At 36.9% G+C, this 23,673-nt stretch overlaps 1 protein-coding gene across 1 annotated transcript in view; it reads left to right on the forward strand.

Moving 5' to 3' along the window:
* lmf2a (lipase maturation factor 2a) overlaps positions 1–23,673 on the forward strand; it is an 84,333-nt gene that overhangs the window by 36,918 nt on the left and 23,742 nt on the right. Inside the window, exons 8-11 of the mRNA XM_039761600.1 lie at positions 3,559–3,664; positions 13,322–13,418; positions 13,743–13,925; positions 16,384–16,552. Of these exons, the coding sequence (XP_039617534.1) occupies positions 3,559–3,664; positions 13,322–13,418; positions 13,743–13,925; positions 16,384–16,552 (555 nt within the window). The remainder of the gene's footprint in view (positions 1–3,558; positions 3,665–13,321; positions 13,419–13,742; positions 13,926–16,383; positions 16,553–23,673) is intronic.

Below are 23,673 nucleotides of genomic sequence, written 5' to 3' on the forward strand. Positions count from 1 at the left end.
GAAAAAGAATAAGAAATCAGGAAGGGGCAAATAGTTTTTCACACCACTGTATGTATGTATATATACATATATATATATATATACATATACATATACATATACATATATATATATATATATATATATATATATATATATATATATATATACACATATATATATATATATATATATATATATATATATATATATATATATATATATATATATATATATATATATATATATATATATATATATATATATATATATATATATATATATATATATATATATATATATATATATATATATTAATTTCCTACCCATTAGATTATCATGGTAAACCACAGATTGATAATATGCAAAAAAATTTTAGAAATATAATTTCTTATATATTGACATAGAAGAAATAATGCAAGACATACCAACATGACACAGAAGAGTCTGTTCTTAGTTTTTTTTAGAGTTTTAATGGATTTTATTTTATTTATGGAAGCTTTTGCATTGAGTATTTCACTTTCGGAATTTTAAGAGTCAGAATTCTCCTGTTCTAAAGCACAGCTGTGGGTGAAACTGAGGATGTAGTTCAAGTATATTTTGTCCTCAGATTTATTTAAAGCCTGAAAAGTTATTTGACCAATACAGTTAACTATAACCATGTTACACAGTGATATACTTAACATAGGTCTTAAGATGGCTGTTTATCTATAATAATAAAAGGCAAAGCCCTCACTCACTCACTCACTCATCACTAATTCTCCAACTTCCCATGTAGGTAGAAAGCTGAAATTTGGCAGGCTTATTCCTTACAGCTTACTTACAAAAGTTAAGCAGGTTTCATTTCGAAATTTTACACGTAACGGTCATAACAGTCGATAACGGTCGACAACATCCGCCATGTTGAACTTTCTTATTTATGGCCCCATCTTTTCGAAATTTGGTAGGTGGCTTCCCTGCGCTAACTGAAACCGATGTACTTACTTATTTTGATGGTATGACGCCACTGTCGGCCCCCATATTGAACTTTCCAATGTCACCAATTTTCAAACTTCCCGTGTAGGTAGAAGTCTGACCCCATCTTCACGAAATTTGGTAGGTGGTTTCCCTGCGCTAACCAAAACCGATGTACGTACTTATTTCTGTGATATGATGCCACTGTCAGCCGCCATATTGAATTTTACAAATGTCACTAATTCTCCAACTTCCCATGTAGGTAGAAGGCTGAAATTTGGCAGGCCCATTCCTTACATCTTACTTACAAAAGTTAAGCAGGTTTCATTTCAAATTCGACGTAGAACGGTCATAACGGTCAACAACGTCCGCCATATTGAATTTTCTTATTCATGGCCCCATCTTCACGAAATTTGGTAGGTGGCTTCCCTCCGCTAACCGAAACCAATGTACATACTTATTTCGGTGGTATGACGCCACTGTCAGCCGCCATATTGAACTTTCCAACGTCACTAATTCTCCAACTTCCCGTGTAGGTAGAAGGCTGAAATTTGGTACTTATTTCAGTGGCATGATGCCACTGTCGGCCGCCATATTGAACTTTTAACGGAAACCGATGTCCGTACTTATTTCGTTGGTATGACACCACTGTCAGCCACCATATTGAACTTTCCAACGTCACTAATTCTCCAACTTCCCGTGTAGGTAGAAGGCCGAAATTTGGCAGGCTCATTCCTTACAGCTTACTTACAAAAGTTAAGCAGGTTTCATTTCGAAATTCTACGCGTAATGGTCATAACGATCAACAACTTCCGCCATGTTGAACTTTCTTATTTATGGCCCCATCTTCTCGAAATTTGGTAGGCGGCTTCCCTGCACTAACCGAAACCAATGTACGTACTTATTTCGGTGGTATGATGCTACTGTTGGCAGCCATATTGAACTTTTCAACAGTCTTTGTTACTTATGGGCCCATCTTCAAGAAATTTGGTACACGGGTTCCCAGCGTTGACTGAATCCTACTTACGTTCATATATACGCCCATAGCCTGCACCTCGTCACCGTGTGAGGTGGCGCTGGGTCCCCCATCCCAGCGCCTACCACTTTGTTGGCTGCCTGCCTATATAAGACCATCTGTCGCGCCGGTCTCTACATTCCCTTCCTTGCTTCGCCACGGGATTCACGTCTCCCTACTGATAACTACAGCCTTTTTGTTTAATCCACGGCTTCTCCCCTGTTTTATTGTTTGTTTATTACAATTATAGTTATTGTAGAGGTATTTTACACTTACTTTACATTGCTCAGGTACCCATTTCCTTTATCATTCCAACCCCCATTACCATGTCTATCGAGATGATCACCATCGATCAAAGAACTGTCACTTACCGAAAGTGGTTTCCACGCCCGGAGATGGCACCTGCCTTTTCCATTCTCTTTGTTACATATTGCACGGCCATATCAGGCTCACTCTTGCTATCCGGAGGAACATTCTGTCTTATGTATTGAATGACTGGGACAGGTTCAAGGTGTGGACTGATGACGGTACAGGAGATAATTATATTACACAGGAGCACTATAAGAGTGAAATGCTTAAGCCCTTCACCTATGGTTCTGCATGTTAGTTTATGGCTGCTGCTGAATTGTTCGGTTGTCGCTTTCAAGTGTACCGAAATGGCCAAATATTTTACACCTTTCGACAACCGCCAATGCCTCTTAAACATCTTAGATTCACAGGTGACGATTTCAGTAGTGGACACTTTGATGTTTATGAATGTTTAAACTCTCAAAAGCTGGATGTGATTTTATCGATGAAACCGTTGTGTGCTTACAACGCTTGACAGATGCCAAATGTCACTTCAACACAACAAATCCTGCAAATACTGTCGTAATTGAAACAAACCATGAAACTCAAACCGATTATGACAGCAGCAATCCAAGCTGTGAGATTTGAGACAAGATTACTGTTCACATGGCCAACTGTAAGTTACATGATCAAGAGTAAGCTCAGCGCACAGCTTGGTCATGTTACAACCGGAGGGCCGAACTGACAACATGGTATACAAAGAGATCCTTGACAAATAATTATTGGCATATTTTCCCTCAGTTTAAAAAGGTTTAATTTTCTTCTTAATAAAAATTTTAATGCAGTACTTCGCTGCTGCGAAGCGCGGGTATTTTGCTAGTTAGCTACTAAAGTAGTTTTATAGTATATTGCTTGTAAGGTTCATGTTCAGTGCTGTGCAGATTTTATTGTTCCAAGCTCAAGTGAAGAACCTTACTTGCAGTTTAGTGCACTCGTTGTGTTTGCATTGTGGTCATGTGTTTGAGTTTCCCTGCCTGTAGGCTCATGTGGAATTTTCTGTTGTTACTATGTTAAAGAATATTAAATGTTTCAGAATCTTCCTTCAGCAATTTTGTTTGGTTTTGAAAAAACAAACCCAATGCAAATAATAAATCTAAACATGTATGACTGGGAAATTTTTCTTTTACTTTGATTACTTTTAATTATCTCTAAGTATACATTCATGTGTTAGATTAGATGCAGTAAACCTTTAAGAATAAGTATACATTTAAACTCTTTGCAGTTTCTCTACTGAGATCATTTTGTGTTTTCTAATTCTGCAGGATTTACTTATCACGAATTTAACAGGTGGCTGAAAATGGCAACAATTTGCAGTATTTGGATTGGCGTTCTCTCTCTTACCTGGGAAATTATATCTGCTATGTTCAAGTAGGTCCTGTGTTGCATTGTTTTCTGAACAGAATAAAATTAGTGAGCCTGTGAGGAGGTGGACCACTTAGTAAGTGTAAAGAACATATGAAACAATTGATAAGTTTATACTGTAATTGCATTAAAAAACTCTAGTAGTGTAATTTATAGTCCTGTGTAACTCATATCATACATTGTGGATGCAGTTTCCCAATAGTATCTCATTCATTTCCTCTCAAACAATTTACAGCCAAATGTTTGTCAAAATAGTTTAAAATTATTTTATTATGATTATTTATTTGCTTGCAATATATGTTGGGTTGTTGGTGACCCTGAATGCGGCAAAGTGTCAGTATTTTTACATCCACATTTTGTATCTACTGTATCTATATATATATATATATATATATATATATATATATATATATATATTCATTACAGCTTTTTATTTAGTTTAGAGAGGTAAAGGATTAAAGAAATCCTGCGATGCTTTTCAGCCCAGCAAGTCAGTGAAAGAGCACCTGTCACTAATAGCAGGTTAAAGTCACAAAGAAACGCAGTGCAGAGTGATACTTCTGATGTCATTCAGATCATGAATTTTGTGGGGAGGAAACTGTTGATGGGCAGAGCTCAGATGAGGATAAAGAGAATAAAGGTGAAGGGAGTAAGCAGCTGTAACAGCTACAAAGTATGAAACTGTATAAACCACAATCATCTGAAACAGCTAGATTGGACACAAAAAAAATAAAAATGTGTCATTCTGGCTGTGTTCTTCTATGTCTGCTCTTCTCCATTCTTCACAAATAGACATTAGTGTTGATTCAGAAAGGCAGATTGACTGTTGTCATCATTTTGGAAAACTTAAACATGGTCTTGAAATTTATTTGTAAGCATTATGATTTTTCATTTGTAATTTGCTTATAATTAAACTTACTAGCTATGTGGATTAAATTAACATTTTTATTTACATAATATTTCAGACATAGACTTTTGTAAGTATTGCTATATGTAAATAGTACCTTTTGCTGAATATTATGTATACAATGGATCATCTTTGTCTAATCTGTAGATCCTTTGACAGCCACCAAAGGCCTAGCTATATTGCATCTAATACTCATAACTCAGTACAGTGTCTACTAACTGTTACAGTGATACTAAAGAAACTTTATGGAAGTGAAACACCTAGCTGGTTCCAGGTTAGACCCCATTTTGCCTTCAGAACTTCTGTAATTATTTCTGACATGTATTTCAGCAAGGTGCTGTGAAACATTCCTCAGGGATTTTGGCCCATGTTGACATGATAGCATCCTGCAGTTGCTGCAGATTTGTCGGCTGCACATCATTGATGCAAATTAGTGCTGGGCGGTATGACCAAAATTCTATATCACGGTATTTTTCAAAATTATATCGGTTTCACGGTATTCAACAGCATTTTTTTCCCATGCATGAGGATGTTAACCACATTTTCCACTGCAATTACTGCAGTAGACTGGCTAAGAATAACCTATTCCACTGTCATGACCATTGTACAAAAAACATTTTAATGTGCACACAAGTATTAATACAGGTTTGCATGGCACCATAAAGTGATAGTTTTCAAGGGGGTGGCACTAATGAAGAGAAGGAATCACATTGCATGACAGTTGCAGTTTAAAATATAGAACCTTTTTATTGAACACATTTTGTAAACAACTTAAACAAAAATTTGACAACATATTTTCAACCATCCAAAGAGGAATTTAGATTTAGTAAAATATCCAGAGGTGCTTGTGAAAAGTTCTATTGTACTAAACATGTCTTTGAAAAGGAATAAATAATAAATATTTTTTGTAAACCAACTACACTTTCTGTTAATGTTGAAAATCTCTGTCCACTGACATGTTAAAGTGACTTTTTAAACAACTTTACCATCATTAAACTGCATAATATTTAAACTAATAAATAGTAACAATAATATAAATAGTGCAACTTCCTGTAATATTACTATTACTTCAAGACTTCAAGCCCAGGCGCATTACACAGTATTCACCAAATAAAAATAAAACAAGTGCAACTTGGTGATGACATCTTTACCAACTGAACCATCATTAAGGCAAATTGCATTAATATGGACCTTGCTTCAAGCTAAGCTATATACATAAATAATCAAACAGCAACTTGCATTTATAATGCTATTTGTGGTATAGACCTACAGAAGCGTATTAGGGCCACGGTGAAGAAAAAAAAAATACCTGTCCAGAATAAAGTTGACATGTTGACTTTATTCTCGACATTTTCACTTTAATCTCATAGTTTATTTTGTCATTAAAGTAGAATGTCATAAACTAAACTTCATCCTAAAATCAATGTTTAATTTACTAGATTTTCTCAAACCCCATCATAAGTTAATGTAGCACATTAAATGCTTTATGTTAAGTGTTCCCCAACCCAGTTATTAATTGCTACATGCTTCTTAAACTGACTTCCTCTGCACTAAGGGGACGCGAAGGCAGTGAACGACACACAGAATACATTCACTTCATGATATTCCTGCTCTCTGAAAATTTAGAATGCTAAGATAAATACTTGATATCATTTTCATAATCAAATCCATTAAAGCAGGTATTAAACATGCACAGTAGTATGGGAGTAGTGCTGCTCCCTCGCAGTAAGGGGTCCCCAGTTGTACGTTCAGTGTAGAGAACTTTATGGCAGATGTGACAAGGCTCCAAAAAACTGGATGTATGAATGGGTATCGCACAGGTTAAACTTAAATATTGTGTAAATGTTGGGTTTGTGATCTGGTGATCAAAGACAAGAACACAGAATTCAATGATGGTTCTTCTGAGCGGGCTTTCTTTATTGCATGTGTGCTGTCTCTGTCTGCCGTACCACACCCCCAAGTTCCTATCCTTAATTTTTCTTTCTCCACATAACCAATCACCACACGATAAACGTCTTTGTGAAATTAAAACTAGTTATAAACTTAGACCACAGAGTGTTCAGAACTTTAAAAAAAATCTTCAATTATGCCATCCATTCAGGGTTACGCCCACCCCAGCAAGCATTGTGTGCGAGGCAAGAGCAAATGCTGAATGGGGCGCCAACACATCACAGGGTAAATTGAGCATTACATACATACATACATAGCATAACAAAACCCCACATCCTACATGACTTGGAAAGGAAACTGAAGCATGCTGAGTAAACCCTCCAGAAAAACATGCAAATTGAATTTGGAATTTGCAGGGAACACCTGGAACCCCCTTGCTGCGAGGCAGCGGTGCAACCTCCACGCAACTGTACCTCCACATGATTAATACATGCTTTAATGCATTTCATCATGAAAATTATATCAAGTATTTATCTTAGCATTCTAAACGTTTAGGAAGTAGCAATATCATGAAATTAATGTATTCTGTGTGATGATCGCTGCCTGCGCCTCCTCTTAGTGCAAGAGATGGTCAGTTTAAGATGCACATAGCGATTAACATGGCTCGGGGAACACTTAACATAAAGCATTTAATGTGCTACATAGTTTAAGTTTACGATGTTCTACAAATGACAATGACACATTACGAGAACAAATTCAACATGTTGACTTTAACTCGACATTAATGGTGAGAATAAAGTAGAAATGTCTGTTGCATGCGTGTTTAGCAGTGAAGCAGTGAAAAAGGTCCCCTCTTAAACAGTTTCCCACTGTGCCACGTTCTAAACGTTGTTTAGGCTGTTTAAACTGGTGTTGCGGTATAAGAAATCCATATAATAACAAAAATAAACGTTTTTTGGAATGAACCGGTATACCGCCCAGCACTAATGCAAATCTTCTGTTCCACCACATCCCAAAGGTGCTGTATTGGGTTGATTAAGATCTGGTGACCGTGATCTGAGTACAGTAAACTCATTGTCATGTTCAAGAAGCCAGTTTGAAATGATTTGAGCTTTGTGGCATGATGCATTATCCTGCTGGAAGTGGCAATTAAAAGATGGGTACACTGTGGACATAAAGGGATGGACATGGTCAGCAACAATACTTAGGTAGGCTGTGCCATTTAAGGTACTAAGGGACTCAATGTGCACCAAGAAAATATCCCTCACACCATTATACCACCACTACCGTTTGCTGAAAGACATACCTAAAAGTAACTTAATAAAACGTGTGTATTTATCTGGGAAACTTTATCCAATACATTCTTTTCTTGTGGCACTAAAAGATGGCAGGTGAAGAGTCGCACATTGCCAGTGTGAGATTCTTGTTCATAACAATTTTAAAAATATCTTCCACTGTTAAATGCAGACAGAGTAAAAAAAATAATAATGAAACTAGCACAACCATAATAACACCAGTATTTTCCCTGAGGGGCCAAAGGGAGAGACTCCCTTAGCTAAATTTAAAGAGGGGGAATGAAGTTTAAAAATATAAATTCATGAGCATTCTGACTTTGCATGCAAGAAGTATTCAATGTTCAGAAACAACAAACAAAATTCATATGTAGACAAATTTGGGGTACAACAGATTTTTTTTTTTATTTTAATGCTTCTGAAATCAAAAATATTTTTCTTAAGCATATATGACTGCAGAACTTGCATCTAACTTCAAGACTTAAAGTGTTAAAAAATATATAGTCATCACAGTAAAAAATAGACTCACTGGTAAGGTGTCTTGTGGGGTGCTTTTTAAAAGGCAGTATATAAAAGAAAGAATAACTGCTGTTGGATCTGGGGTCAAGGCTGTATGTGAGTGGGGCTGTGCAGTATTAACAGTTAAGACGTATTTAGAATGGAATTAGCATAAGGATAGCACATCATACTTTTCACTTTTTCCAGATGCTTCTTTAACATTGCCTCTGAAACAGTATAGTTTTTTATTTGATGCACAATATCAACATGATGCTTACACCACTCATATGTAAAAATTCTTGTACATTTTCTTGTATTGCCTTGCCTGCTTCACGATTTTCCCCTACATTTTCTCTGCCACTGTAGACTTTAAAATGGTTAAATGATTCCTTGACAGTCATTCAGATTCAAGTTGCAGTTGTGGCCAAAAGTTTTGGCAGTGACACAAATGTTGTGCTTTGCAAAATTTGTGGCTTCAGTCTTTGTGGTGGAAATTTGCAATGTTTTTATATTATTGTACCAAAACATATTAATTCATTGCAAAGAACTTTATTAACATAAACAGTTAACTTTATCACATTAACCCAGTTTCACTTATTTTGGCCGTGGCACAAAATGATCAGCTAAAAGTCCTAGCAGGCACCAGGACCATCTCCTCCTGAGGTGTCTGCTACAGAATCGTGTTGCCTCCAGTGCAGAGCTTGCACTGTATTGGTAGCAGGTGAGGGTGAGTGCATCTGCACATACACCGAGGCAAAGACATTTGGACAATGGCCTTTGTGTCAAGAAGAAAAACATCAAGGACAGACTGAAATTCTGCAGGAAGTGCTAGGATTGGACAGCAGAAGACTGGTGCAAAATATTTTTTTCAGATGAATCTTCCTTATGACTGTTTGGGACATCTGCAAAATTGATTGTCCAGAGAAGGAAAAGGTGAGTCCTGTGTCGTGCCTAAACAGTGAAGCATCCAGAGACAATCCATGTGTGAGGTTGCTTCTTATCCAAGGGAGTGGGTCCTCTCACAATTCTGCCCAAGAACATTGTCATAAATGAAGAATGGTATCAAAACATCCGCCAAGAGCAACTTCTCCCAATAATCCAGGTGCATTTTGGTGATGATCTGTGTATTTTCCAGCATGACAGAGCACCATGTCACAAGACAAAAGTGATAACTAAGTAGCTCGGAGATCATGTCTTTGAATGTTTGGACCAGTGGCCAAGAAACTCCCCAGATCTTTATTCCATTGAGAACCTGTGTTTAATTCTCAAAAAGCAGGTGGACAAGCACTAAAAAGGCAAGAATAGATCACCATCTGTTAGGATTTGGCACAGAAGCTGATATCTAGCATGGCAGAACGAACTGCAGAAGTTATGAAGAAGGGTCAACATTGTAAATATCGACTATTTTTCATAAGTATGATGTTTGCCAATAAAAGCCCTTGAAACTTATGGAAATGTTTATAATGAAAATACAGTATACCATAGAAACATATAAAAAATAATCTGAAAATCCTGAAGCAGTAAAGTTTGCAAAACACATTTATGTCGCTGCTAAACATTTGACCACTACTGTTCATTTAACTGATTAAACCCACTTACTCCAGTTCAGGGTAGGAAGAGACTGGAGTATATCCCAGCAGCCTCTGGCCAAGAAGGCAGACATACTAGGATAGAGTGATAGCCTTTTGCTGTTTGTGTTTCAGATGTGAGAGACAAGGAGTATATGTAAACTTTCATCAGAATGGGGCATCAAACACTGTGATATTACATTGCTAAATTCCAGTAGTAAATATACGAACATATACAATACAATGTTCAAAACAGAGTAACAAAAACATTGTTACAATTTGATTGTAAAGTGTAAGAAACTAATTGATGTCTAAGTAACTTTCAGCTAGGTATTGTCTAAGTTTAAAATGTAGAAAAAAGTAATTTCCACTGACATTGAATAAGTTTCCCTGTTTAAATTTAATTTCCATCAAACTTTCCAAGCATATTCTTGCTTTTCAGCTTGTACAGTAAGGAAAAGAGAATAGATGGAGGAAATAATTCTTCAAATGAGACCATACACTACTTGTGGAAATACTTTTGTGTGGTAACAAGATGAAAACTAATCCCACTTAGTTATCTGTTACATTGTGGATCAGTTTCCTACTTGCGAAAGAATGTCAATAACCCTTACCAAAATCTTAACTTAAGCATCTACAAGGTAGAGATGAGTCGATTGTGTGCAAACTGGTACACAACATACTGTCTCTCTGGGGTAGACAGGGCAGATTTTAAAAATTTTTGGCTCTGTCACATATTTTGCATGTTTTTTTAATTATATATAAACCATGCACTCTGCTTTTTTTCTCCTCTAATTACTTTATCTCTCTCATATATGATCGCAGCTTCTTCCCCAACCTGGTTAGCGTAGGGTTTCTGCAGTGCCTTGATATTTCTGCAGAATTTGACCAGACGTATTGTTTGTACAGTATGTGGGTTGTGCTGTAGGTGTTTCATGAATTTCAGTTTGTTTTGAGAAGCCTTGTTATTGGTGGTAGATTTAGTATAAGAGGAATATGGATTTGCATCATAATTTAGAGTAGGTGGCATTTCGGAGGGCATCATGTTGGTTATGCTGCCTACCACCTCTGTGTCACATGTCTAGTGACTTCGGCTGTATTTCAAAAAATCAGTAGGGTAAGAATTCCATGAAAAAATACTAAGTCCATGTCAGGAGATATAAAAAATAAATATAAAATTATAGTATATGTATGTGGTGATATTACTGCTTGCAAAGGGAATCTCAAAAATAAAAAAATTATTTTTGAAATTAAATACAGGGGGTCCTCGCGTTACGACATAGTTCCATTCCTACAACAGTGATGTAACCCGAATTTTGGTGTAAGTCGAAACACACCCTAGCCTAAGTCACTTATCTAGCCTAACACTTTTGCAAAATTATAATCTGAAACACAAAAACACAACTAAGCCACAGAAAAAAGAAAAGGACATAAATATACTGTACTGTAGTAACAGAAAAAATGAGTGTGTAAAAAAAAAAAAAAAAATTCTCCAAAAATAGCTGTTTACAATGTCTAATTTCACTTCCATCGTTATTGCTTTCCTCTTCTTCTAAGCACTACCATCTGAAGACTCTGACTTTCGTTTAGGATCCATGATAAGGACCACAGTGTTACCAAACAAAGCCACACAAACGGAACATTTCCTCCTCACGCAACGAAAGTAGTTCGCCAACTCCATCATTCATACACTGCATTACTGTTTATTCTTCCACTGCACATAGCCAAAATAGTGTGCCCACGTAGTCTGTAAGTATGACGCTAATGGCATAAGCTGAAACAATGATGTCTGAATTTTTTAAAGTTTTTATGGGAATGAGCATTGTAAACTCGAAACGTTGTTTACTCACTGCAGATGAGTGTTTGGCTGGGAGTGTAATTTAAAATGTGCGTTGAGATATCTCTGCAGTCGGAACGTTTTCGAACAAATAGTGCATTGAGAGACCTGTTTGGAATACGTTTGTTCAGTGCAGTGTGTGTTTAAATGTGCTTTGAGATATTTCTGGAGCGTGAATGTTTTTGAGCAAATGTTGCATTGAAATTCTGGTGTGAAATGCATTTGTAAATGTTTTTCAGTAAGAGGATAGTGGGAAGGTGACGTCACATCAGCATGGCTGCAGAAAAATGTTTGTGTTCAATGGATTTGCACATGGTTGAGGAGATCCGTCTCTGTAATGGCACTAGACTTTCTCTTACCAGCATTCACCGCAATGTACTGGAGTGTAAGACTATCACATCTGCTACCTCACAAACTGTCCTTATTCCCCGAATTTCACTGACCCCATCAGATTCAAATTTGCCTTTTACTTTTATACACAGACAATTTCCTGTTAGATTAGCGTTTGCAATGACAATTAATAAGGCACAGGGCCAAACTTTCAAAAAGATATGCTTGTATCTGCCAAAACCTGTTTTCAGTCACGGACAATTGTATGTTGCTCTCTCCAGAGTTCCATCTTTTCATTCACTGACAGTTGTATCCTCAAACCCTCCCCATTTGGACAACTGTGTCTTTCAGGAAGTGTTCACACATCAATAAATAATTATGCGGTGTATGCTGCGCCGCGTGTTGGCTAGTGTAATATAAATAACAAAGAATAAACAAAAACAAAAAAAAGAGTTGGGGCAACAACCCTGAATGGAAACATAATAAAATGTATTATAAACAATGAGTCAATTAGATGTCTCCATTTAGATAAAGTTCTTGAAAACTGCCCATTGAGGCAACACACACTTGGTCATTGATTTAAAGTAGCCCTAATAACTGTTCAGATGTGCAGTGTTTTCCTTCTTAAGTTGGTGGCGGGGGGAATGAAAGTTCTCTAGAGCATGATTTTAGTATCCATTGTGACCTAAGACGTAAACACATTTCATGCAAATGGTTTTTCTTAATACAGAAAACATTCATACATAAAATAAGTTGTTAAGCACTGTAGTAAATAGTACTTTGGAGATTCAAATCTTGATGATAATTGGCTAACATTAGGTGAACAAAGATTGAGTGTATATCTGATGTTCGATTGCCTTCCATGTGAATTGTTCCAATTTCATTACAAGTATTTTATTTTGAATGAGCTGTAAGATTGATCATACTGTTTCTGCAGTGAAAACAGAATGATGTTTGGTGTAGTCACTGCTCTCTTTATCCCAGCTATTAGTAATCCAAGGTTCCACTCTTGTACATGACATGTAGCACACATTGAACATTCCTTAATTTCATTGTTTGATATATGCAGCATAATATCTATACACATATACCCATATTGCCCAAATTTTTATTAAGGCATTTTCGTGTCATTGAAACTTACACATACACTTTGCCAATGAACACAGCTGAAATATATTGAATTGAGGTTGACATTTGTGCAGAAGCCAGTCAGTCTGTTGATTTTATTCTCCAGGGAATGCTGCCAATTCTCAAGTAAACAAAACTCTATAAGGTTATATAGAATATCTTTGTATCTTACCTTATGAATTCTTGCCTTATCAGAATATTTTTTTCCTCCAGTTGTGCTTGTGTAAAAGGATTCTTCTGGAAAATGTGGGCCACTATCCAGTGGGCTGTTTTTGCTGTTGCAGCTGCTAGCATGTTCACTGTTAGCTTGGTGAGAAACTTATTTTTATTTTTAATTTCATAGAGCATTTTAAATTAATGTTTTAAATTGTTTTTGCACTAATTATAGGAATAAAAAAACAAACTGATTCCAAAGATTACTGCCAGATTCAATTTATCAAGTAAAATTTGAAAATAGAGTGGAGAGAGTACAGTTTTATTTAATGACTGTCCCAAATGCCTAAATGAAAAGGTTAAATGTATGTAACATCAAATTATTAAAAAGACGGTCATTTTACAGTATTTTTTGGATTAATTTAGCGTTTTTATGTGAATTCCTTTTTCTTTCTCTTTTTTTTTTTTTCACAAATTTTAGGTTCCATTTACCTACATTGAATATGATGCCAATAGCAGACTTTGGCCAGCAGTAAGGAAAATGTATGAAGCTGTGGATCGCTACCAGTTGGTGAATTCATATGGTCTTTTCAGATCAATGACTGGCATTGGTGGTCGACCAGAAGTAGTACTGGAAGGCAGTTATGATAAGGAAACATGGACAGTAAGAGGAAAAAATTCTATACAAATAAATGAAAGCTTTTTAGAAGCGGTCATGCACAATTATTTAATACTTTATTCACACAGTATCACAAATTATAACTTTAATTTATTCAATTACCCTTTAAAGTATGAAGAAAATGTATAATAATAAAATTATAGAAGGATTATACAAACCTAAAGACGCATAACAATATTCTCTTTCAGAACTTGAGGCAGAGAATATGAAAGTATTATGGTGTTACTTTTGATGTATTTTTACTTGAATGGTAGAGATGCTCTAAGCAGGCTTTTTGGGGCTGTTCACGTTTTCATGTTGCTGGAATTGTCCTATTCTGATTTTTATTTTTTCTTTACCCTTTTTTTTGTTCTTTTTTTTTTTTTTTTTATAAAGTACTCCGCTCCTGCATATCCAGATTTGTCAAGTCTTATATTCATTATTAAAATATTAACCATGGCATTGCAGAATACAGGTTCTTACTTAATCATTTTTATTAAAAACAATTTATAGGCTTATTGTTCAATGAAGTTAAAATTAAAAACAGATAAATAAAATCCTCATAAAAATCTATACTGTAATAAAATAGGTACATAAAATGTTTATACGTAGTATATGGCATAAAAAGAAAATACCATAATTGCAGTCCTCAATTCTAATAAAGTTAGGTGCATAATGTGGTTTATAAGCAAATATGGCAATCAGATGCTTCTTCTCTGTGACTGTCAGCCTATAGGATTGATTAAAGGAACTATTGTTTTAATTTCTGCCCAAGATGCATCTCTTTTCTTCAACTTCAAGTTCAGTTGAACAATTTATGATTGAGGACGATATATATATGGTGCACTCAGCTCCTGTAATTTCTTTCCTAGACACTATTGTCCATACTGTTTTAAGGGCAGAACCTACACTTATTCAAATAAAAGCAGGCTATGTTTTGTCTAATATTTATCGTAATATTAAAGCCCCAGACCCAGTGGGATGTTATCAGTGGTGCTGAAAAACCTTCGATTGCCCTATCCATCTGTATAAATTCACAGCAGATTTGAGAGATTGTGTAATTGTTTTCAAACATTTTCACTCTCTTACTGTGCAGCATGAAGACTAGATGTGTAGAGAATTTGAGAATATTGTTTAACTGACAACTTCACTTTTAGCCAGAAAACAAGAAATAAGACACTTGCTTTGATGCTTGTTTCCAGTATTTACCTTGCCCTGGATAAGTTTCCAGATCTAGGCTTAGTAAAAGTAAGTTAGCCAAACTCATTTTATGAAACAGCATATTGATGCATTTTATTCATAAATACAATGATTACAAAAACAAGATAATTGCTCCTGCTTACTAAAAACAAACAGTAAAAACCAACAAAGCTAGAGTAGGAATGCAGAGCATGTCTTAAGCCCACATCTCACTACATGACTTGTCCAATGATTATTCAGTCAAAGGCTTCATTCACATAATCTAAAGAAAATCAGTGAAGACTATGGACAACTGTAATATGCATCTATGACCATATGTTTTATGATACCATCAGTGACAATATTTGTCTGTTGAGAAAAAAAAATAAATAGCCGGACTAAGATTGCGGCTGAACTTAACTATGGAAGTTCATATTGATTGTTCATCAAAATCTGATCGTCTTAAGATACCTTTGTGGCAAAATAACATACTTGAGATCATAAGGGAGTTAAGTAATCAGTCACCACCAACACAGTTTGGCGCATTTGGGGGCCACAAGTTTCTGTAAATGCAGTCATTAAATTTTATATGTTCTCAAACTAGACATCATGTTGATTCATGTAGCATGATACTGGTATTAGCAATACAGAATGTTGTGTATGTTTATGTCATGTCAGCTCTTGCTAACTGAGGCTCATGTCATTCATAAGTTTTCTTTATCATGTCTATTTGTAAATTCTGTGCTTTTCCTTGAGTTTTGGCTGTTCCGATTTCACCATTAAATGACATACTCTTGCTGTAGAGTAATTTTCGTATTCATGAGAAAAGTGGGAAAAAAAAAGATATTTTATATCATTCTCTTAGTACGCTTACAAAAAAGTACATAGCACTACAAAGCTCTTTTTATTAATTTCATGTTTCTTCTAAAGTATGTATTTGGAATATTATATTTGTGCTTATAAATGCACCTGTTTTATTATGTGTGTCTCCAGTCAGGCCCTATTTTCTAGCTACAGCATTTACAAATATGTTGAAATTGGTAAATAGTTTTGTGTCCAAAAAAAGTTTGATTTCTTTTATAATTCTAGACTTACACACAAGTTCTCTATGTTCTGGACGCCTTTACATTCTTAACCAAACACTTCCTGTCAACAGTTTTCATTTGCTGTATGTAAAATACTCTTTCCTGTCTAATAACATTTACTAGATAAAAAAAAAACAGTGTGAATGTTATCTTTACAAGTGATTTTATGTTGTCTTTACGAGTGATTTCCTCCTTTTCAGGAAATTGACTTCATGTATAAGCCTGGAAACGTAAGCATTACTACTCCAATAGTCATCCCTCATCAACCGCGTCTTGATTGGCAAATGTGGTTTGCTGCACTCGGCCCTCACACACGAAGTCCCTGGTTTTCTAGTCTTGTCCAGAGGCTCCTACAAGGAAAGAAAGATGGTAAATACAAATCTGCCATTTTTATTCCTATTTTATGTTTTATCATATTTTGAAGTACATTTTTAAATATTCATATTATAAATTGTGATAATTATGCACAGTTTCTGTATGATGGTGAGTTTGTCCAGCAGAAGTGAATAACCTGACATACTATGCTACTTAGTCAAACTAAGAGACATTTAATGCAGTAACTTTGGGAATTAAAATTTATATGAATAACTCTGGTATATTCATGCTACTCTGTCATTTGTGTATGGCGTTTACATGTGTGGGCAGTAGTTTATATCATCTAGGGCACTGAATTATATACTATAATTTAATCCCTCTTACTAAATCCTAAATGCAATGTCTCAGTATGATGAGTACCTTAGTTATGGGTTCATGGTATTAAATATATCATTCCCTGTCTTTGAGAACATTATGGTTTCGTTATTAAATTACAACAGGAAAAAAGCTCCACAAAGGCTTGTATAGTGCTCAGTGTTCATTTCTCTGTGTACACCAACTGATCATTTACTAGCAAGTTCTGCCAACTCTTTGTTTAGTAAAAAAAAAAAAAAATTTTAATGTGAAATATTGTCATCCGCACACTGTCCCTGTAGTGTAGCTGAGAAAATTGTAAGAGGGATTACACAAAATAAGAAGGTGACAGAATTAGATGGTGGTATACACAAAACAGAATTGCAGCAGGGCATCAGTGTGTAAAGAAAGATAGGTAGACGGTACTTTATTTGTTCCAAGAGTATTGGTAACGTTTGTAGATTGTTGAGAGAGAAAATAAGTCAGAAAAAACTCTGCCAAGAAAAATACACACAAGAAATAGAAAAAAGTGGGAGAAATTAAAAAAAAATCAATGGACTGTCAGAGCTGTCTCTGAGGCATTATAAAGACATATTGCTGTAGTTTTGAAGGAACCCCTATAATGTTTCTTGACGCAATTCTGCTGAATAATTTGCTGGCTAAAGTTACAAAATGATAGTGTAGTATAGAGAGGATGTATAGTATTATTTATAATGACACAAGTCTACAGGATACAAGTTTAAAATGAAAAGTGTGAAAGAATTGTGTAAAGAATTGCCAATCACCAGAATTAGAATATGGGTAATGTAGTTGTATGCAGAGATGAAAAAATTCAAACTGTATTTTTAGTTGAAATGTGTGGGTTTAATATATTTCACATCATGCAGAAAAAACTTAGTAAGTAATAAAGTCTTGAGCCATTGTTGTATGTGAACTTAAAACATGAACGTCCTTTATTTAAACAAACCAGTGGAGTCCTGGGTGCTCTTGTTAATACAGCGTAACAAACTGAAGAAATCTAACAGAAAGTTTCCTTTAATCAGCTTGGTTCATTTGCACATGATCAGTACAAAGCATTTTAAAAACACCAGTCAGCATAGAGCTAAATGGCATAATCTAAAAACACACCTCTAGTAATTATTATTACCGTATATACTTGTGTTTAAGTTTTCCCGCAGATAAGTCAGGACTTGATTTTACTGTATAATTTCTGGTATTTTATAATGTCGGTCGTATAACTCAAATGCGGAAAACTTGTGCTATTGGTCCAAGAGATTATGATATGCTAACACCCACCTGAGGGAGTAACCACGGAGCACAATGCCTTTTTTTCTATGTATTGTGCCTACTTGACAACAACATTTATTTTATATAATACATTTTCTTACAGATGATGTAGCTCAAAGTGCTTTACAGAATAAAGAAAGAGAAAAAAAGACAAAATATATAAGAAAATAAAATTAGGCAATACTAATTAACATAGTATAAAAGTAAGGTCCGATGGCCAGGGAGGACAGAAAAAACAAAAAAAAAATCCAGATGGCTAGAGAGAAAAAAATAAACTAAAATCTGCAGGGGTTCCGAGACCACGAGACCTCCCAGCCCCCTTTAGACATTCTACCTAACATAAATGACCTCAATCAGTCCTCATTGAAGAACATCAGAAAAAGTAGGGGTTAGTACAGATTCCAGAGCCACCATAAATGATAGTAATAATTAATTGAATATACAGAGTATCAAGATTAAAGTAAAATGAAGCTATGAGGAAGCCATGTTAAAGTAATGTGTTTTTAGCAATTCTTTAAAGTGCTCCACTATATTATCCTGGCAAATTCCTGTTGGCAAGCTATTCTAGATTTTGGGTGCATAACAGCAGAAGGCTACCTCACCACTTTTAAGTTTAGCACTTGGAATAATAACCAGACACTCATTTGAAGCTCTAAGGTTACGATTTGGAGTGTAAGGTGAAAGACATTCTAAAAAATAGGATGGAGCGAGATTATTTAAAGCTTTGTAAACCATTAGTAGTATTTTAAGTCAATTCTACATGGTACGGGTAACTAATGTAGTGACATCAAAACTGGAGAGATGTGCTCAGATTTTCTTTTCCTAGTTAAGATTTTAGCAACTGCATTCTGCATTAATTGCAATCGACTGATGTATTTTTTGGGTAGTCCTGAGAGGAGTGCGTTACAGTAATCTAGCCGACTGAAAACAAAAGCGTGAACTAATTTCTCAGCATCTTGCAATGTTATAAGAGGTTTAACTTTTGCTATATTTCTTAAGTGAAAAAATGCTGTCCTAGTCATCTGATTAATATGTTATTTAAAATTCAGGTCAGAGTCAATAGTTAACCCTAAATTCTTTACCTCCGTCTTGACTTTTAATTATAATGCATCAGGTTTATTTCTATTACAGTGATCCCACGCTATATCACGCTTCGACTTTCGCGGCTTCACTCCATTGCGTATTTTAAATGTAAGCATATCTAAATATATATCACGGATTTTTCGCTGGTTCGCAGATTTCTGCTGACAACGAGTCTTTTAATTTTTGGTACATGCTTCCTCAGTTGGTTTGCCCTGTTAATTTCATACAAGGGACGCTATTGGAGGATGGCTGAGAAGCTACCCAATCAGAACACGTATTACGTATTAAATAAAACTCCTCAATGATATACGATATGCTTCCCGCACGGTGCTTCACATACTTGAAAGCCCGAACAGCACGTATTGATTTTTGATTGTTTGCTTTTCTCTGTCTCTCACTCACTCTGACATGCTCTGCTCCCGATGGAGGGGGTGTGAGCAGAGGGGCTGTTCGCACACTGGCCTAGAGAATACGAATGCTCCTCTAAAAAATGCTGAAAGACTACCTTCGCATTGCTCCCTTCCTTGCAGATGCTTTGTCCGGCGTTGCTTCGCAGACTTAAAAGCCCGAACAGCCCTATTGATTTTTGATTGTTTGCTTTTGTCTCTCTTTCTCTCTCTCTCTCTCTGACATTCTCTGCTCCTGACGCGCACTCCTTTGAAGAGGAAGATATGTTTGCATTCTTTTAATTGTGAGACAGTACTGTCATCTCTGTCTTGTCATAGAGCACAGTTTAAACTTTTGACTAAGAGACCCCCATTTCCGGAGACCCCCATTTCCGGCGCCACACAAGTGGCAGCCATTCCAGCAGCTCCAAGTATGACTTTATCTTTTTACCTTTTTTTTTTTTTCCCCTTTTTCACTATTTCACTGATCACTTCTACCACTTTCTTTTATGTGGAATAACTCCCTGGACACTTTTTACTATTTTTAGATAGATAGATAGATGCTTTATTAATTCCAAGGGGAAATTCACATAATCCAGCAGCAGTATACTGATACAAAAAAACAATATTAAATTGAATAGTAATAAAAATGCATGTAAAAGCAGACAACAACAACATTTATTTATATAGCACATTTTCATACAAACAGTAGCTCAAAGTGCTTTACATAATAAAGAATAGAAAGATAAAAGACACAATAAGAAAACAAAATAAATCAAAATTAATTAACATCGAATAAGAGTAAGGTCCAATGGCCAGGGGGGACAGAAAAAACAAAAAAAACTCCAGAGGGCTGGAGAAAAAAATAAAATCTGTAGGGATTCCAGACCATGAGACTGCCCAGTCCCCTCTGGGCATTCTACCTAACATAAATGAAACAGTCCTCTTTGGATTTAGGGTTCTCACGGAAGGTCTTGATGATGATGGTCACGTAGACTTCTGCCTTTTAATCCATCATTGTTGGAGCATCATGAAACTTTGAGTAGGTGGAGGTGGCGCAGGCCACCACCACAAAGAAACCGGAAAAAGAAACAGAAAAAGAGAGTAGGGGTCAGTACGGATTTTAGAGCCACCATGAATAGTTATTATGAGGAAATTGAACATACAGAGTATCAGGATTAAGTTAAATTAAGTTAAATTGAAGTTATAAAAAGGCCATGTTAAAGTAATATGTTTTCAGCAATGTTTTAAACTGCTCTACCGTATTAGCCTGGCGAATTCCTATTGGCAGGCTATTCCAGATTTTAGGTGCATAGCAGCAGAAGGCCGCCTCACCACTTCTTTTAAGTTTTGTTCTTGGAATTCTAAGGAGACACTCATTTGAGGATCTAAGGTTACGGTTTTGAATATAAGGTATCAGACATTCCGATATATAAGATGGGGCGAGATTATTTAAGGCTTTATAAACCATGAGCAGAATTTTAAAGTCAATCCTGAATGACACTGGTAACCAGTGTAGTGCCATCAAAACTGAAGTAATGTGTTCAGATTTTCTTTTCCTAGTTAGGATTCTAGCAGCTGCATTCTGCACTAGTTGCAAACGATTTATGTCTTTCTTGGGTAGTCCTGAGAGGAGTGCATTACAGTAATCTAGTCTACTGAAAACATAGGCGTGAACTAATTTCTCAGCATCTTTCGGTGATATAAGAGGTCTAACTTTACTTAAGTTTCTTAAGTGAAAAAATGCTGTCCTAGTGATCTGATTAATATGCGATTTAAAATTCAGATTACAGTCAACAATTACCCCTAAACTTTTTACCTCCAATAACAATAACTTTGAGTAATGTTAGAATTTACTCCCCCTGGTGGAATTGAAGAGTCGCATAGTGTGGGGGAGGAACAATCTCCTCGGTCTGTCAGTGGAACAAGACAGTGACAAGTCTGTCACTGAAGCTACTCCTCTGCCTGGAAATGACACTGTTCAGTGGATGCAGTGGATTCTTCATGATTCACAGGAGTTTGCTTAATGCCTGTCGTTCTGCCACAGATGTTAAACTGTCCAACTTTACTCCTACAATAGAGCCTGCTTTCTTAACAAGTTTGTCCAGGTGTGAGGCGTCTTTCATCTTTATGCTGCCTCCCCAGCACACCACCGCTAGAAGAGGGCACTCACCACAACTGTCTGGTAGAACATCTGCAGCATCTTATTGCAGATGTTGAAGGACGCCAACCTTCTAAGAAAGTATAGTCGGCTCTGACCTTTCTTACACAGAGCATCAGTATTGGCAGTCCAGTCCAATTTGTCATCTAGCTGCACTCCCAGATATTTATAGGTCTGCACCCTCTGTACACAGTCACCTCTGATGATCACAGGGTCCATGAGGGGCCTGGGCCTCCTAAAATCCACCACCAGCTCCTTGGTCTTGCTGGTGTTAAGGTGTAAGTTGTTTGAATCACACCATTTAACAAAGTCTTTGATTAGCTTCCTGTACTCCTCCTCCTGCCCACTCCTGATGCAGCCCACAATAGCAGTGTCATCAGCGAACTTTTGCATGTGGCAGGACTCCGAATCGTATTGGAAGTCTGATGTATATAGGCTGAACAGGACCGGAGAAAGTACAGTCCCCTGCGGCGCTCCTGTGTTGCTGACCACAATGTCATACCTGCTGTTCCCAAGACGCACATATTGAGGTCTGTCTGTAAGATGGTCCACGATCCATGCCACCAGGTGTGAGTCTACTCCCATCTCAGTCAGCTTGTCTCTATGGAGCAGAGGTTGGATGGTGTTGAAGGCACTAGAGAAGTCCAAAATAATTCTTACAGCACCACTGCCTCTGTCCAAGTGGGAGAGGGATCGATGTAGCATATAGATGATGGCATCCCACCTTCTCCTGGTATTCGAACTGCAGAGGGTCGAGGGCGTGGCAGACCTGTGGCCTCAGGTGGTGAAGCAGCTGCCGCTCCATGGTCTTCATCACATGTGACGTCAGAGCAACAGGCCGGAAGTCATTCAGCTCACTAGGACGTGATACCTTTGGGACTGGGGTGATACAAGATGTTTTCCAAAGCCTTGGGACTCTCCCCTGTTTTAGGCTCAGGTTGAAGATGCGCTGTAGAGGACTACCCAGTTCCAACGCAGAGGCCTTCAGCAGTCATGGCGATACTCCATCTGGACCCGCTGGTTTGCTGGCACGAAATCTTCTCAGCTCTCTGGTCACACGGGCTGCTGTAATTGTGGGTGGGGATGTCTCACCTATGCTGGTATCAACAGAAGGATGGTTGGAGAATGCAGTACTCCGAGGTGAGAGTGGGTTAGGGTGATCAAACCTATTAAAGAAGTTGTTCATTTGGTTTTCTCTCTCCACGTCTGTCTCGATGGTGGCACCCCGCTCGAGCTGCAGCCAGTGATAATCTTCATCCCATCCCACACTTCCTTCATGCTGTTATTCTGCAACTTCTGCTCCAGCTTTCTCCTGTACTGCTCTTTCGCCGCCCTGAGCTGGACTCGGAGTTCCTTCTGCATGCGCTTGAGCTCATGCTGATCACGGTCTTTAAAATCCCTTTTCTTCTGGTTCAAAAGGCCTTTGATGTCACTTGTAATCCATGGCTTGTTAGCATAGCAGTGTACTGTTCTTACTGGAACTACAATGTCCATACAGAAGTTGATGTAATCAGTTGTGCAGTTAACAGCCCCTTCAGTGTTCTCACTATGTGACCCCAGCTGTATATTACAGTTTGTAGTTCCAAAGCAGTCTCTCAGAGCCTGCTCTGCCTCAGGGGACCACTTCTCGAGTGATTGGGTGGTTGTAGGCAGCGCCGTCACTCTTGGTTTGTAGTGAGGCTGAGGCAGAACCAGGTTATGATCTGCTTTTCCAAGCGCAGGCAGCAGGGTGGCGCTGTATGCGTCTTTAACATTTGTATACAGAAGGTCGATAGTCCTATTTCCCCGGGTGTTACAATCCACATACTGGGAGAAGGCAGGTAATGTTTTGGCCAGCGTCACATGGTTAAAGTCTCCAGATTAGCACAAGTGCCTCAGTGTACTGCTTTTGTAACTTAACAACT

This window comes from Polypterus senegalus, chromosome 8 (assembly GCF_016835505.1).
Source record: "Polypterus senegalus isolate Bchr_013 chromosome 8, ASM1683550v1, whole genome shotgun sequence".
NCBI classification, from domain to species: domain Eukaryota; kingdom Metazoa; phylum Chordata; class Cladistia; order Polypteriformes; family Polypteridae; genus Polypterus; species Polypterus senegalus.